The sequence below is a fragment of the Colobus angolensis genome, unplaced genomic scaffold, assembly GCF_000951035.1.
Source record: "Colobus angolensis palliatus isolate OR3802 unplaced genomic scaffold, Cang.pa_1.0 Scaffold354, whole genome shotgun sequence".
Lineage (NCBI taxonomy): Eukaryota > Metazoa > Chordata > Mammalia > Primates > Cercopithecidae > Colobus > Colobus angolensis.
In genome coordinates this window covers 1,458,226-1,473,250 of record NW_012116866.1, presented here as the reverse complement: position 1 = coordinate 1,473,250, position 15,025 = coordinate 1,458,226, and the positions used below count along the sequence as shown (strand labels likewise).

Below are 15,025 nucleotides of genomic sequence, written 5' to 3'. Positions count from 1 at the left end.
TGTTGTGTAAGCATTTCACGCATGCTAGCTCAATGAATGATCACAAATAATTGGGAATTTGGTTAGACATCTCATCTGAACAGTCCCTGCCCTGATACTACCCTGGAACATTCATCCCTTGGCCACCTGCTTTGATGAGCACGTGTCTGTGTCTCCCACTTAAGTACTTACATAAGATGCTACTGAGTATCTGACTTCAGACCTACAGAGTCTGTTTTTTTGTTGGTTTGTTTGTTTTTTGAGACAGGGTCTCAGTCTGCTACCCAGGCTACAGTGCAGTGGCTAGACCTCAGCTTTCTGCACCCTCAATCTCCCAGGCTCAGGTGTTAGCCTCCTGAGTAGTTGGGAATACAGACACAAACCATCATGCCCAGCGAATTTTTGCATTTTTCATAGAGACAGGATTACTCCATGTTGCCCCGGCTGCTCTCGAACTCCTGGGCTCAAGCAATCTGCCTGCTTTGGCCTCCCAAAGTGCTGGGATTACAGGCGTGAGCCACTAGACCTGGCCCCTGCAGAGTCTTTATCAAACAGGAGTGAATATTAGGAGGAGACTGGGGAAGAATTCTCTTTGATTTTAACCCTGGTGTTAACACTTCAGCGATACAACTATGGATCCTCCAGGAAGACTATGTTTTTGCTGTATCAGTGCCACCTATTAGGAATTGTTCCATAAGAGAGCATGAGAAACTCTCTGGAGTTCAAAAAGTCAAAATGACATCCTTGCTAAAAAATCTCTTTATGGTTTGAGTTCCATAGTTACAACCAGGAATCTCTGGGAATTTGGTCTCCAAGCTATTCTCAGAGCATGTGTTGCATACATTCTGCAAGGCCCTTGGGGGATGGAGCAGGCCTAGTTTTCGGTTTTCAGCAGGGTTTGTTATCTTCACAGTCAAATGGAACACTGGAATGTGATATTTACTCAATTTTGCTCATTTTTCATTCAGTATTCATAATTTTTAATGTGGCAGGTCTTCTAAAAAACCAACAAAAAAGCTCTGATTTTGTGAATTTAGTTTCTATAACAAATGAGAGCAAGAAACTTCTCACCCCTGAACTCCATCCCTGGCTGTTATCCTTCACTCTGTGTTCTTACTCTTTCCTAAGTAAATAAGATACAACATTTATTGATCACAGCATTTTATGGTTAATTCACTTTTCAATTTTCTAAAATACCATTTGGTTTCTTACCTACAGGGCTATAATACCAGAATTCACTCAGTATATGTGTAAGAATTACTGCTTCCATTTTCTGAAAGAAATAGAAATAGGACTAAGAGCAGTGATTTCCTTGTGTTAAAGAAAAATTATTCATGACACTGTTGAAGACAATAGAGAGGACTTTATTCAAGGGAGGCTATGTGAACAATACAAGGATTACTGCAGTGGAGTCTTGCAGTGGGGGAGAGAGATTGGACTGGAGTCTGACTCCGACAAGGACAAGTAGAGATTTATAGCCAAGGAGCAGGGTGTGGGGGTCAGTAGATGGAAAATTACTAAGTGGAAACGTCAAAGGTAAGGGAGATTCTTGCTAGACCAACTCAGCAGAATTCTTGCTGAAGGCAGGCCAGGATGATTAGATGTCGAGGGTAATCAGATACCAAGGGTGGAAGATTTTTGTTAAACTTTAGCCGGATTCTTGCTCAAAATGGATTCTATAAGGACAGAGAAGGAAGCCCAAGGTCAGGCCCATTTGAGCAGGGGGCTCAGGGAAGTCTGATTAGAGTTAGTTTAAGGAGAGTCTTTGTCACCTGCTAAAAAGAAGAATTCGTTTTTATGGCTCAGAATAATAGTGTAATCATAGCAAGAGATGACTTGTCTACATCCATTTTATAATAATTCAGAAATCTTGATAATTTCTTAAAAAATAGAAGCATTTATCAGAGTCATAAATGTTGCTGTTTATATGCTTAAGTAGTAGTATATCAGAATTAACAGAATGGAACAATTATTTAATGTGCAGGATAGTATATTCCAAATTATTTCATATTATGGAAATCAAAAATATTCCGTAGTCCTTAAGCCATGTCCTTTTTTTTTTTTTGAGGCAGAGTTTTGCTCTTCTTGCCCAGGCTGGAGTGCAACTGCATGATCTCGGCTCACTACCACCTCTGCCTCCTGGGTTCAGGCGATTCTCCTGCCTCAGCCTCCTGAGTAGCTGTGATTATAGGCGTGCACCACCACATCTGGCTAATTTTGTATTTTTAGTAGAGATGGGGGCTTCACCATGTTGGTCAGGCTGGTCTCGAACTCCTGACATCAAGTGATCCACCCCCCCTCAGCCTCCCAAAGTACCTTAAGCCATTCCTTTTGAGACTCTGAAGAAAGCGTACGTTCCTAATGTTTTTGGTTTGGATTATCAGTTCATGGCAGAGCAGTGCCTTAATTGTACTTGGTCGTGACCCCTACTAGCTGTTCAATCATGAATCCTCCAGTACTTTTTATCTGAATAATATGGAGGTCCTTTCTTCGTACTTTGTTAAACAACTTTTCTAGATTGGTTTCCAATAGTAGCAAAAGAGAAAATCCTTTAACCCATCTTTTCCAGAATTAATCTTTTCTGGTCACTTCATTTGCAAGAGTAAAGTGAATATTGAAAATACCGAGCTTCAGTCATTTATAAGAATTGTTTAAAGAAGGCAATCGTCAATTACTTTTTTCCCATGGTTGTATTGCTGAGAGTAGTATCTGTATTAGTCTCTTAAGCAAGATTTTAAAGAATCCTACTGTTGTCCCCACCTTTATTTTCAAAAGATAAACTTAAAATTTACATTTTTTTTTTTTGAGAAGGAGTCTCGCTCTGTCGCCCAGGCTGTACTGGCCGGATCTCAGCTCACTGCAAGCTCCACCTCCCGGGTTCACACCATTAAAATTTACATTTTTAAAAATTTTTTTAAAGGAAAATTTTAAATGACTCAACAGGCGATTAGATTCCATCTAAGGATGAGATTGAATTCGCGATCTCAGGTTCTCAACGTATAATTGGCCTTACCTATTGTTAATGAAACTTGCCTGCATGTAGGGCTGCATGTTGCAGAACTTAAATGGATCAGTAAAACTATTTATAAATCCAGACACCTTTATGAAGATGTTTCCTTGGTTTCACTTATGTAGGCCTACAAAATGATCAGTTGTAAGGAACTGAAGGAAGTAAACACTTGAATATACTCAAACGTCTAGGCTTTGCTGTACGTTATATGATTAAAAAGCAGCCAAGTTCAATGCAGACTGAGAACTGCTGACAGTGGAGAAAATGAGACCCAGCATGGCAAATAATGTTTCATACATTGACTTGTAAGCCTGGTCTCCACCCTGTACTCAACCCCACTCTCACCCTGTTTTGGAGGGGAAAGGAATTACCTAGTTAAAAACTGAATCTATAGGACAACCTGTCTCTCCTGAGGCAACTGACTTATGCTAATTCTTGCTTAGCTCAGTTTCTTGAGTTTAGCAGAGGAGATCACTGTCACCCACACCCTCTTTAAATCAGCCTCCTATGGGACCATTTCTACACAACAAAGGCCTCATTCATTCATTTATTCCAAAACATATTTATTGAGTGCCTTCTGTGTGTCAAGGACTAGGGCTTCAGTGGTGAATAAACAGATAAAAATGCCTGCCCATCAGGAACTGATATTCTAGTGTGATTACTGCTAGGAGTGTGTCTGAGTTGAATTGAGGCACAGAAGTAGATGTGTCTGAGAGGCCTCAGGAGTTTGGTAATGGGGCTGTCCAACCTGTTTCTTTGTCCTCCAACAGGCTTTATTACCTGTGTGGGTATGGTAGTAAGTCTGTTTTGTGTTCCTTTAAAGGAATACCTGAGGCTGGGTAATATATAAAGAAAAGAGGTTTATTTAGCTCACAGTTCTGCAGGCTGTACAAGAAGCATAGTGCCAGCATCTGTTTCTGGTGAGGGCCTCAGGCTGCCTCTATTCATGGCCAGAAGGTGAAGGGGAGCCTGTGTGTGCAGAAATCACATGATAAGAGAAGCAGCAAGAGAAAGAGGGAAGATACCAGACTCTTTTTAACAACCAGCTCCCATGGGAACTAATAAATCAAGAACTCGCTCACCCCTGAGGGAGGACATTAACCTCTTCATGAGAGATCAGCCCCATGACCCAAATACCTCCCATTAAGCCCCACCTCCAACATTAGAGATTAAATTCCAACATGAGATTTGGAGGGACAAATATCCAAATCATAGCAGGAAGAGACACTCCCTCCTATGAAAACACAAATTTGAAGAACAGTTGTCTTCAGTGTTATACAGACTGCTTTATGACTGCATATAAGAGAATTCTGTTTATAATTTGGTCTAAAATTATAATGTCATGTCAGACCTCAATCATTTTAACTTAAGGCAGTTATTCTAGCCTTTGAATACATTTTTCCCCTGAATATTCGTAGTGTTGTGTGACAACTATCGAAAATATTTTAAGATTCCATTTTATCAGTAAAACATATGCCAGACTTTTTAATAGGCAGAGAGTAATTTGGTAGTATCAGTCCTCTTATCCTTTAAAGTCCCTTCATGCTCTAGAATTTTAATTCAGTGATTCCTTGTAGAAGCTGAGCCTGCCCAACACAATGGGCAGAGATATTGCAGAGAATGCCATTTTGATACTCTGAGAAGAACATGTAATTCCCATCCCTTGATTTTAAATGCAATTAAAGAGCCATAGTTTTTCAGAAGAAAGAGTACTCTTCGGCCTAACGGGTAGTAATTGCAGAGGTTTGGTCCTTAATCTGTCTTCAGGGTAGTTATTTCGTGGTTACTAGATGTTATAGGGATGTGCTTCTGAACATTGGTTTAGTTTTTATGGTTCTTGAATTTCAGATTGTGACATAAAACAGTTTTCTAGTACCTGGTGCCAGTGATTTAATTATTAGAAGCCAGAAGTAATAGGCCATTCCTCATGTTGGCTGACGACCCCAGGCTAAACCTCCAAGCTGTATTTAGGATAGTGAATCGGGTTCCAGGGCTAGTTCACTCAGCCTTCAAAATGATTTTTTACCCCAACCCAGTCTTCTCATGGGCCCCTTTGTACACATACCTGAAGTTCACTTGTTTTCTGTTTTTGAGGCACTAATTGTAACTATGTAATCAGATGTCAGTTTGGTAGTCTAGAAACTCAATTTGAAGAAAATGAATAATAATTTTGTTAGTCATATTCTTTTTAATGGTGTTTCAGGAAGTGTTTGAGATCAATAAAAGGGTACTCTTTTATGTGATCTAACGAAGAAGCCTCCCACAGTTGTGGGCAGCATTTTTTGAAAAGAGTAGCCAGGTCCAGTGAAAAGCAAATCTAGTACCATTAGTCTTTGAACTTTAATGGAATTAGCCAGATTTCCTGAAATAGTCCTAGAAGACTATCAAAAGCCCTAGGGGAGCTAAACTTGATCGAAAATATTATAGGAACTTGATCATATGTAGCTTAGACCTCTGTAGCATAGGCTGCTAAATTTCCCAGGGGAGAAATGTCATCGGGTCACCTTTCAAAGAGTCATTGTTGATGGTTATGAATTCAAAAGATAAGCTTGAGGTTGAAGAGAAGTGACTTTGTGTTTTAGGGACAAAGTCTTAACAAAGTATTGTCTAAATTTGTATTTGAGGATATTAGAAATCCAGAAAACCACCATTTCAGGAACTATTCTGGGATGGCACTTTCTCAAGTTGGAGCCAAGAATGGTGGAATTCTCAGAAAGCAAAGGATTTCTTGATGACTTGACCAGCAAGTATTAGAGGACAGCCTTCTCAGTACTGAAGGTTGTGTTCTATATTTTCATTATCTGCTGGGTCCCAGGCACTGTGCTAGCTTTGGGTATGTAGTGGTGAACAAAACAGATGTTCTCCCTGAATTTATGGAGTGGATAATCTAGTGGGGGTGACACACATTATTAAATAAGCAAATAAGCCAAAGTTTAATTACACTTTGTAACAGATACTATGAAGGAAAAGAGCAGATATGATTTGGGGGTGCTACTAGAGTTTTGGTCATAAGAGAAGACCTAAGGAAATGCATTTGTTTGATGGTTTACCAGTATTTTAGATGTAATTTCTGCTTTCACAGAACTTTAGTAAGCTGCACAAGGGAAAAAAAACTCATCTTCTGTAATTCCTCCCAGTTTCTTAAGCCACTCAGCAAATGTTGACTACGGTTTTGTGGATCCATTTTGTGTTGTCCATTTTCCTTTAGGCAATCCTCCCTCTGTCTAATTTGGATTCAAAATCTAAATCTTTATGAGTCAGTAACAGTACCTGGCCATTACCAGTCTATAGTTAGTGCTCATATAATTGTTGGGTGAATTAGTGAAGGTTACAAATTGAGTGTGGTTTCTCAGTTAGAAGTGCTCTCCCAATTATCTGATGGAACCACAAACCTTCTCTTTTCCCATTATGCCCCTCCTTCTTAACACAAGTGTTCCCAGCATTCTCTCCCCAAGAGTAATACCCTATGGCCCCAGGGTTCCATCTATCTCTTTTCTACAGATAACTCCCAAACCTACAGATTCTAGCCCTGTTTTCTCTGCAGAGTATCAGTCCTCACCCCAATTGCTTACTGCTTGCCAGTCCTCTCCACTAAAATGTCCTCCTGAAAACTCAGACCTGTGTGTGCAACTCTTCTCCCTTTGCCTCCTTGGGTCTTTAGAGGTCACCTTCTCAGAGAGTCCTCCCCTGGTCCCTGCACTTAAAACTGCAAGCTACTCTCCATACTCACTCCTTAATCACCTTCCATGCTTTTTTTCCCCCATAACACTTATTCATCATTCTCCACACTTAACTGATTTTCTTTATTTTCTATATCCACCCTCTCACTCTCTTTTTTTTTTTTTTTTTTTTTGAGACGGAGTCTCGCTCTGTCACCTGGGCTGGAGTGCAGTGGCCGGATCTCAGCTCACTGCAAGCTCTGCCTCCCGGGTTTACGCTATTCTCCTGCCTCAGCCTCCTGAGTAGCTGGGACTAGGCGCCCGTCACCTCGCCCGGCTAGTTTTTTGTATTTTTTAGTAGAGACGGGGTTTCACCGTGTTAGCCAGGATGGTCTCGATCTCCTGACCTCGTGATCCGTCCGTCTCAGCCTCCCAAAGTGCTGGGATTACAGGCTTGAGCCACCGCGCCCGGCCTCACTCTCTTTTTTTTATAAGAATTAAGCTCCCTGAGGACAGGATTTTTTTTTTCTGTTTTGTTCACTGCTGTGTCCCCCAGTGCCTGTCATGTGGTAGGAATTCACTAAATGTTTATTGAATTAATGAATATTTAATGTTCAGGCATTATATATATATACATATATGTAATATATCATAATGCTTCTATTGCATTAGGAGACAGAACAAGTCAGATGTTTACACTGATCTGCACTGTCACTGTGAATGTAACAAATATGGACTGATCCAGGTGTTCTTGATGGTGACCCAGAGATCAAGAGCGTCTTTGACCATAGGTGATGTGATTTTCTGAAATGATACACAATTCTTGATTGAATTCAGACAAAAACAATACTCCCAGAAAAGTGGAATGGTGGTGAGAATGGATTCTGAAGCCATACTGCTTAGGTTTGAATCTCTCCGGCCATTTGCCAGCTGAGAGGCTAGTCACATGATGTCTCCATGTTTCATTTCCCCATCTACAAAATAGGAATAATAATAATTCTTCCTCATTTAGGAGCTTGTTACTAGAATTAGATGAGCAGTGTTTAGCACACAGAAACACTAAGTGTTTCTTAAGTAAATTATTATTCAGTAGTTTCATTCCTGGAAATTTAGGGTATATTAAACCCATGTAAAAGTACTTTGTATTTAATTGTAAAACAGTAAGCTTCTAGACTAATTTAGTAATAATCAAATTTCTTTTTAACCTGCATGAATTATATGAGATACAAGACAGTTGTCATATGGGACTATCCCTGTGTGTCACAGAACAACCAGCAGCCCTGGCCCCTGCTCACTAAATTTTAGTAATAACCTTCAATCATCATGACCACTTAGAGTGCCCTGGAAGGTTGGTGGTTTTTACATACACTGTTCTAGTGAGGCCCATACATTTGTTCTGTGACATCATTATAGATCATCTAACTAGACAAGCTCTCCTTATCTGAATCCTCATTGCCCAGTGTCCACAATACCCTTATCACAGTGAACAAATTCTGCTCTGTCACAGTTGAACTTGTGCTATCTCTTTTTTCCCCTCCCTGCCTTTGGACACTTCCCATCCTACATCTCTCCTGTCAGAGGAACTGTTTTTAATTTATTTCAGCAAAAGGAATACATGGTGGTGGCTAGAAGCTCTTTGCCCCATGCATGTATTTTCCCTTAAGCCTCCAGAAAGATTCTTCAGTTTGGAAGTACTTACCCCATCTGCAGTTTGACTGTTACTCACTCAGCGTTCTTCCCACTTATGAGTGAGGGGCTCTAGTTTTACCACCCTCTCCTACCAGCTTCAATTTCACCCCACCTCAATTTTTGCCAGCCACTTCTTAAGGGAGCCAAACCTCATTTTTAAAAGTCTTTTAACATTATTCAATTAAATGGAACATTCATAAATTGGTTATAAGGGAGAAGATCAATATTGGAGTTCCCATGGAAGGTTTCTAAGAAGAAGTGGGCCTCAGAGAATTAATAGAATTGAACTAAGTAGAAAACTAGACTAGGCAGAAAAGAGCAGGAAAGGAGGGGGTTTGTTTGTTTGCCAAGCAGAGGAAAAAAATACTAACAGAAATGCAGTGCATGGTGTGTAGGGATGGTCAAAACCAGGACTCAGATTGAAAATTAGAGGTAAGAATGGCTGGCTGGGCGCGGTGGCCGGGCGCGGTGGCTCACGCCTGTAATCCCAGCACTTTGGGAGGCCGAGGTGGGTAGATCGTGAGGTCAGGAGATCGAGACCATCCTGGCTAATATGGTGAAACCCTGTCTCTACTAAAAATACAACAAATTAGCCGGGCATGGTGGTGGGTGCCTGTAGTCCCAGCTACTTGGGAGGCTGAGGCAGGAGAATGGTGTGAACCCGGGAGGCGGAGCTTGCAGTGAGCCAAAATCGTGCCACTGCACTCCAGCCTGGGAGACAACGAGACTCCGTCTCAAAAAAAAAAAAAAAAAAAGAATGGCATAGTAGAGTTAACTTAGGGAAGTTCTTAGAAACCACAGTAAAAACATGGCATTCTGCCATTTCCTTGTTCATTGTATTTCCACTTCCCTTGTTTTTCCTTTCTTTCTTTTTTTCTTTTTTTTTTTTTTTGAAGGTGTCTGTCATGGTCCATGCGTGAGTGGATATTTATTTACCTTCCATGCCCCACACATGCGTATCCCACACCCCAGGGGATTCGGGCACATATTCAGCAGCACTACCTGTCACCAGCCTACTTTACACAGAGAAAGGTACCTCTTTTTAGGATTAGTGTTTGATTCTGAATAGAAATCTCATTATTTATGCTTCTTTGCAAAGTACTGGTGAAGTCTTACCACTTTTTAATATTAAACTTTGTGTAAAATTTTTAGATATTTAATTGTTTATGGTCAAGGTTCTGGCTTGTGTGTTAGTCATCTCCCAGCTAACAGTCTCTTGGCAGGCCATGCTTAATTCAGTTATTGCATGTTAACAGGTTGGTCGAAATTCCACATTGCCTAGAGTTTTCCCACCTCCAATGTCCAGACACTTTTTCTGGCTTCTCCAACCCTTCTGGGCATTCAGAATCATAGTTTACTGCTCATGTTTGAAGCCATTTAGCTCTTTCCTTTTTATTTGCCTGATTAATGTTGAATTTGAATTAATCATATTTTATACCCTTTTACTGACTCAGTTCAGTGTTTATCTCATTCTTGTTTACTCAGAAAGCCCAGAACATAAGATTTGAACCATTTGTGCAGTGCCCAAATGTGTGCTGATGGAAGAGTGAACCTTTAACGTTTTCACTCCAGTACTATTCCATTTGGTTCTATTTTTCCTAAATAAGTCATGGTCTTTTTTCATTAAGTATACATTTACAAAAATGGTTCATCAGTCTGCACATAACTCAGCTCTCACAGTTCCCTGATCTAATGTTGACCATGTTCTGTTTTGTCATAAAACCCATGAGTTTACTGCTTTCTCTTTACTAGAGCCCTGCATATTAGCAGTGAAGACCTGGTCCTTAATGAAAGTGTGTGGTCCATCCTCAGTGTTTCACATCCCTGCCTGTGTTTTCCTTCAGGAGACCTTCCTTTCCTTCCCATCTAAGCCAGAGTCTTCTCTGTTTCCGCAGTTAAAACTTGATCTGATAGTTTTTATTCACACTGACGGGCAAGTTGTAGGCAATGATTGAAGGTGCCTTTCTTCCCAGGGGTGGCCGGAACTCAAAGCCTTAAAGTAAAGGGTAGCAGGAGCTTCATCTGCCACGATTAAGAGGCGTTTCGGGGGCTCTCTGCTGCTCCTGGGTGCGTACTGTATAAACAAATGCCCAGCCACCCAGGGGAGGGACGTGCGAAGACCGTGAGTTACCATGAGCTGGTGGCCCTCCTTTAATTTTGTTAAAATTGTGTCCTCCTTGAATTAAAATCATTAGAGCCTCATCAGTAATGATGAGATTGCCTCACTAACTGTCCAGGGGTATTAGTACTAAGCTACCCAAAGAACCTTTTATAATGTCTCATAGAGTAGACCAGAGAATGTTGCTGTGACTCCTTTATCCTTTATAGAGGTGTGGCTATGTTGGGACTCCTAATGGCATGTTACCCCAAACGCTGAACTGTCCAACTTGTCAAGGAGCTTCCTGACTTCAGCTTCAGGCATTCACATGCTATCTGGTAGAGTCGTCTTCTAGCAATGCTGATAGTTTGCTTGGTCCAGAATTTGTTACCTTCAGAAGAAGAGTGTGAGGAAGAGATCCCATTTTAAAGCCACCTAGACCAAACCTAGCCTGAGTCTCCTTCTGGTTGGGCTTAAGATGACAATGCCATTCCAACCATGGCTAGGAACTCCTGAGTCTTGGAATCAGATCACAGCTTTACGTGTTCCTCAAAGCATCTGAGCTTATATTCCCAGGTTTTCCATCTCTTCTTCATATTTAAAGCTTTTAAAAACCCCAGTTATCAGTTTAAACTATAACAGGCACATGGGCTCTAATGACTTCTGCAGGTGGTTTGGGCTGTATTAGAGAACCTAGTCTTGATCTTAAACTGTCATCTGGATTCTGAGTTAATCCAGGAAACCAGTAAAAATTAGTAATGTGTATTGCATGTCTCTGATACATGTGTTTTCCATTATTTGGTCTTCCACAGTGCATGCGCATACACACACACACACACACACACACAGCCCTTCAGTTTTTCTAAAATGGGGAGAGAGGGACTATGGTTCCAAAAGGAAATGACTGGTGTGGCGCCTTGAAATCTGAACTTAGTCACGTGTTCTAAATGAAATGACTCCAAGCACATTAACAAGATTTCTTTCTTTCATCTCCTACTTTTTGGAAAACACTGTGATGAGAAACATTGGCTAACTTATAGACTTTCAAATTTATTTCTGTAAAGATAAGTAATAGCCATTGCAAAGCAGCTGTACTTGTGAAATTGGAGTTAAGCTTCGATAACAGTGGTCTTAAAGAATAGGTAGGGTTAGGTAATACATAGCAGCAACCAGCTGTTCTTCATCCCTGCTGAGGCTGGGAAAGAAGGAAATTAACTTCAACTATAATGGAAGAGATTTTCAAGACTGGTAATGGGAAATTTATCATCAATGAAGACTATTTTAAACATTGGAACAAATGAGTGACCAACAGAAGTGGAGGAATGATGTATTCTGTTGGATTTAAAATAGAATATATCATCTGCTCAAGGCACTTAGAATTGGTAGATTAGAACTGTCTAGTAATTTTTAACTTTTGGGGGTCACAGACCCCATTCAGAATCTGATGGCCCCTCTCTCCAAAAACATGCACACACAAAACTTTGCATACGATTTCAGGGAACTTACAGGCTCCCTGAAGTCTACAAATTAGACCCAAATTTAGGATACCCTGGACTAGATGATCTCCAAAATCCTGTTTTACCTCCCTAAGTGACAAGCTCCACAGCGTAGTTGTCCCGTACATAACAATGGAATCTGAAGATCAAATGTCAGACTTTGGATTTTCTTCCTCCAGATTTGTAATGCTTGGCATGCTCAGTGTCAAAGTTAAAATTAAAAAAAAAAAAAAGAATAGAAATAATTCTACATTTAAATTCAATTCTTTGTCTTGAAGAAGCCAAACATTGAATTTTAAAAATCATTGGTTGGCTGTGTGTCATCTTCGTAGAAAGGCAGTACAGAATGAGGCTGTCGCCAGCAGTTCTTCCCCAGCCCCACACCCGGCTCTGGATTCATGGATGAAAATGCCAAACTCAGATGCCTTGTTACCTACTCAGAATTCTTCCATGTTCACACATCTTTTTACTGTTTTGCTGTGATTATTCAGCTGGGCTTGAAAAATATTATCTATTTATAATTTTCTCATCAGTTTTATGTCTAAGTTTCATTGACTACAAGTTGGAAAATGACCACCCAGAATTACAAATCAGGGAGTAATTTAGTCCTCTCCCTAAAATCAAAAGCTTTTATCCTTGTAGGAAGTAGGAGTGGAATATAGTCTGTGTGTGTATTTAAACTCATGATAATGGGTTACCCCTTATGTAGAAAGCATGACTCCGCATGGTTTTCCCGTTCCCTCTGCACATACTCTCTAGCTTACCTTCAAGTTCTAGAGACTCCCTTTAATTCCATGTTGGAATTGTATTTGACACTTTGTGCCTGGAATCAGGAACTCTGGAAATAAAGATCTCCTCAATATGGAAGAGAAGTGATCTCTGGAAAAGAGTATAATTGTCAGATGTCTATAACTTCAGTTTTCACTGTACCTTGCACTTCTAATGGCAAACCTTTACATTCGTAGTTGGAAGTGTCTTAATGAAGTCAGAAATAATACTGATGAATAGGAGCTAAGCACACTTGGCCAGTATCTCCTTACCATTCGCATGAAATGCTGGTCCGTTTGACAGTTGTTTCTTCCCATTGTTGAAGGCAGGAAGGAGGACTTAGGAATTCTCTGTATTCCCCACTAAAAATCCCTTCTGTTCCAGTTGCTCTAACCAGAGTAATACACTACACGGAAAGCATGCAAGATATACGATGTCTGTGGACAGATGCTCTGTGGCATTATTAACCCTGGCAGTTGCTTTAGCCCTTGTTTAGTCAGTGGAGGTTGTTTGGGAGCTAGAATTGGGAGAGGACAGGCCATCCTGGCACCCCGCCCACCTGTAGCTCTGCTTAGTGACTGAGAGTCCCTTTGTACCCTTGAAAGTTTATTGACAGTTCACATGCTTAAAACACATTTCTCTCTTTCTGGGGCTGAAGCTTATGGCAGAGATGCACATTCTATTGAATATTTATTCTTTGTGTGTATTCCTGTCTGCAGAGAATGTGATCAATGGGCAGGACTACGAAGTGATGATGCAGATTGACTGTCAGGTGATGGACACCAGGATCCTCCACATCAAAAGCTCATCAGTTCCTCCTTACCTCCGAGATCAGCAGAGGAATCAAACCAACACCTTCTTTGGCTCCCCTCCTGCAGCCACAGAGGCAGCCCATGCTGTCAGCACCATCCCTGAGTCATTACAATAGTACCCTGCAGCTATGCTGGAAAACTGAGCGTGGGTCTGCCAGGCTGAAGAGCAGGTGAGCGAAATGCTGCTTTCTGCCTTGGTGGCAGGCAGAGAACTGTCTCGTACTAGAATTCAAGGAGGAAAGAAGAAGAAATAAAAGAAGCTGCTCCATTTTTCATCATCTACTCATCTATTTGGAAAGCACTGGAATTCAGACACAAGAGAACAATGTTTCTTCAGTGGCAAATGTAGTCCTGCATCCTCTGGTGTTACCTGGTGTAGATTTTTTTTCTGTACCTTTCTAAACCTCTCTTCCCTCTGTGTTGGTTTTGTGTTTAAACAGTCATCTTCTTTCAAATAATATCCACCTTGCCATTTCACTTATTGATTCATAAAGTGAATTTTATTTAAAGCTATGCCACACATGCATGTTCAAATGGTTTCCACTGATTCGATTTTTCATTCATTTAATGCAAACTCATTCTGGATATTGTGCTTATTCGAGAAAACACATTTCAAAACCAAAACGGCCAAAAACACTCCAAAAACAGTCAAAACAATTTGGAGCTTTCTAAAGGAAAAACTCCCAGTTGGTAAAGTTTATCTTTACTTAGGATTTGTGGCTCACACCTAAACAAAGGGGGTCAGGGAGTGTGTACAAATTTGAGAAAATAGAAGGGTAAGGGAAGGGCCAGTGGTGGGGTTTGAAGAGAGGAGATAGCTCCATTAATACGCATGTTTAAAAGATGGAAAGTTCGATGTGATTGCAGTATGAGATTAAAGCCACAGCTATTGTTTATTTTGAGGACTCTAGGCCACCAAGTATCAGCACACATACTTATATTTTCTCTTTACTAATCTGGTATAGGTCCTCATGGACCACAGGACAAAGCTTTCATTTTCCTTCATTCTTCTATTGAAATTATACCAAAATCAGCTGAGGAACATGGAAGTAACTTTAGACTTAAACAAGACAAAAGCTTTTTCACTGGAGAATTGACAAGTATTTGCTCCTTAAAACAATCCTGATTACTGAATGTGGATTCTTGCTGAGGGAATGCATCCCATAATATGGCAACGATTTTCAGTTTCTCGAATGAAAAGACAGTGAAGGAATTAAATCTTTTGTCCTCCCATGGTTAAAAAAAAAAAAAAAAAGTTGTGTTCATTTTTACTGTACTATGCCTCTTTTTTTTTTTTACCATAGTAGACAATTATGTTTCATTTGATAAATTCATAGAAATGGATCTGAGACAGTGATGTCCTCTCTAATGTTCTGCCTTCAGTTTCTAAAGTGAGTCTTCCTCCCTCTCCTACAAAACTTTTCCATTTTTTGATGTAACTCATCTACAAACACTCTTTCTTACCTCCATTGACTTGCCTTTGTCAGATTTATTCTTGTTCCACACTATAGCAG

The 15,025-nt window shown here is 40.4% G+C and overlaps 1 protein-coding gene across 1 annotated transcript in view; it reads left to right on the top strand.

The window, feature by feature from the left end:
- Positions 1 to 14,033, top strand: part of ATF6 (activating transcription factor 6) — a 208,030-nt gene extending 193,997 nt beyond the window's left edge. The window contains exon 16 of the mRNA XM_011952980.1: positions 13,419 to 14,033. Within this exon, the coding sequence (XP_011808370.1) occupies positions 13,419 to 13,627 (209 nt within the window). The 3' untranslated portion in view covers positions 13,628 to 14,033. The remainder of the gene's footprint in view (positions 1 to 13,418) is intronic.
- Positions 14,034 to 15,025: the final 992 nt, after the last annotated feature.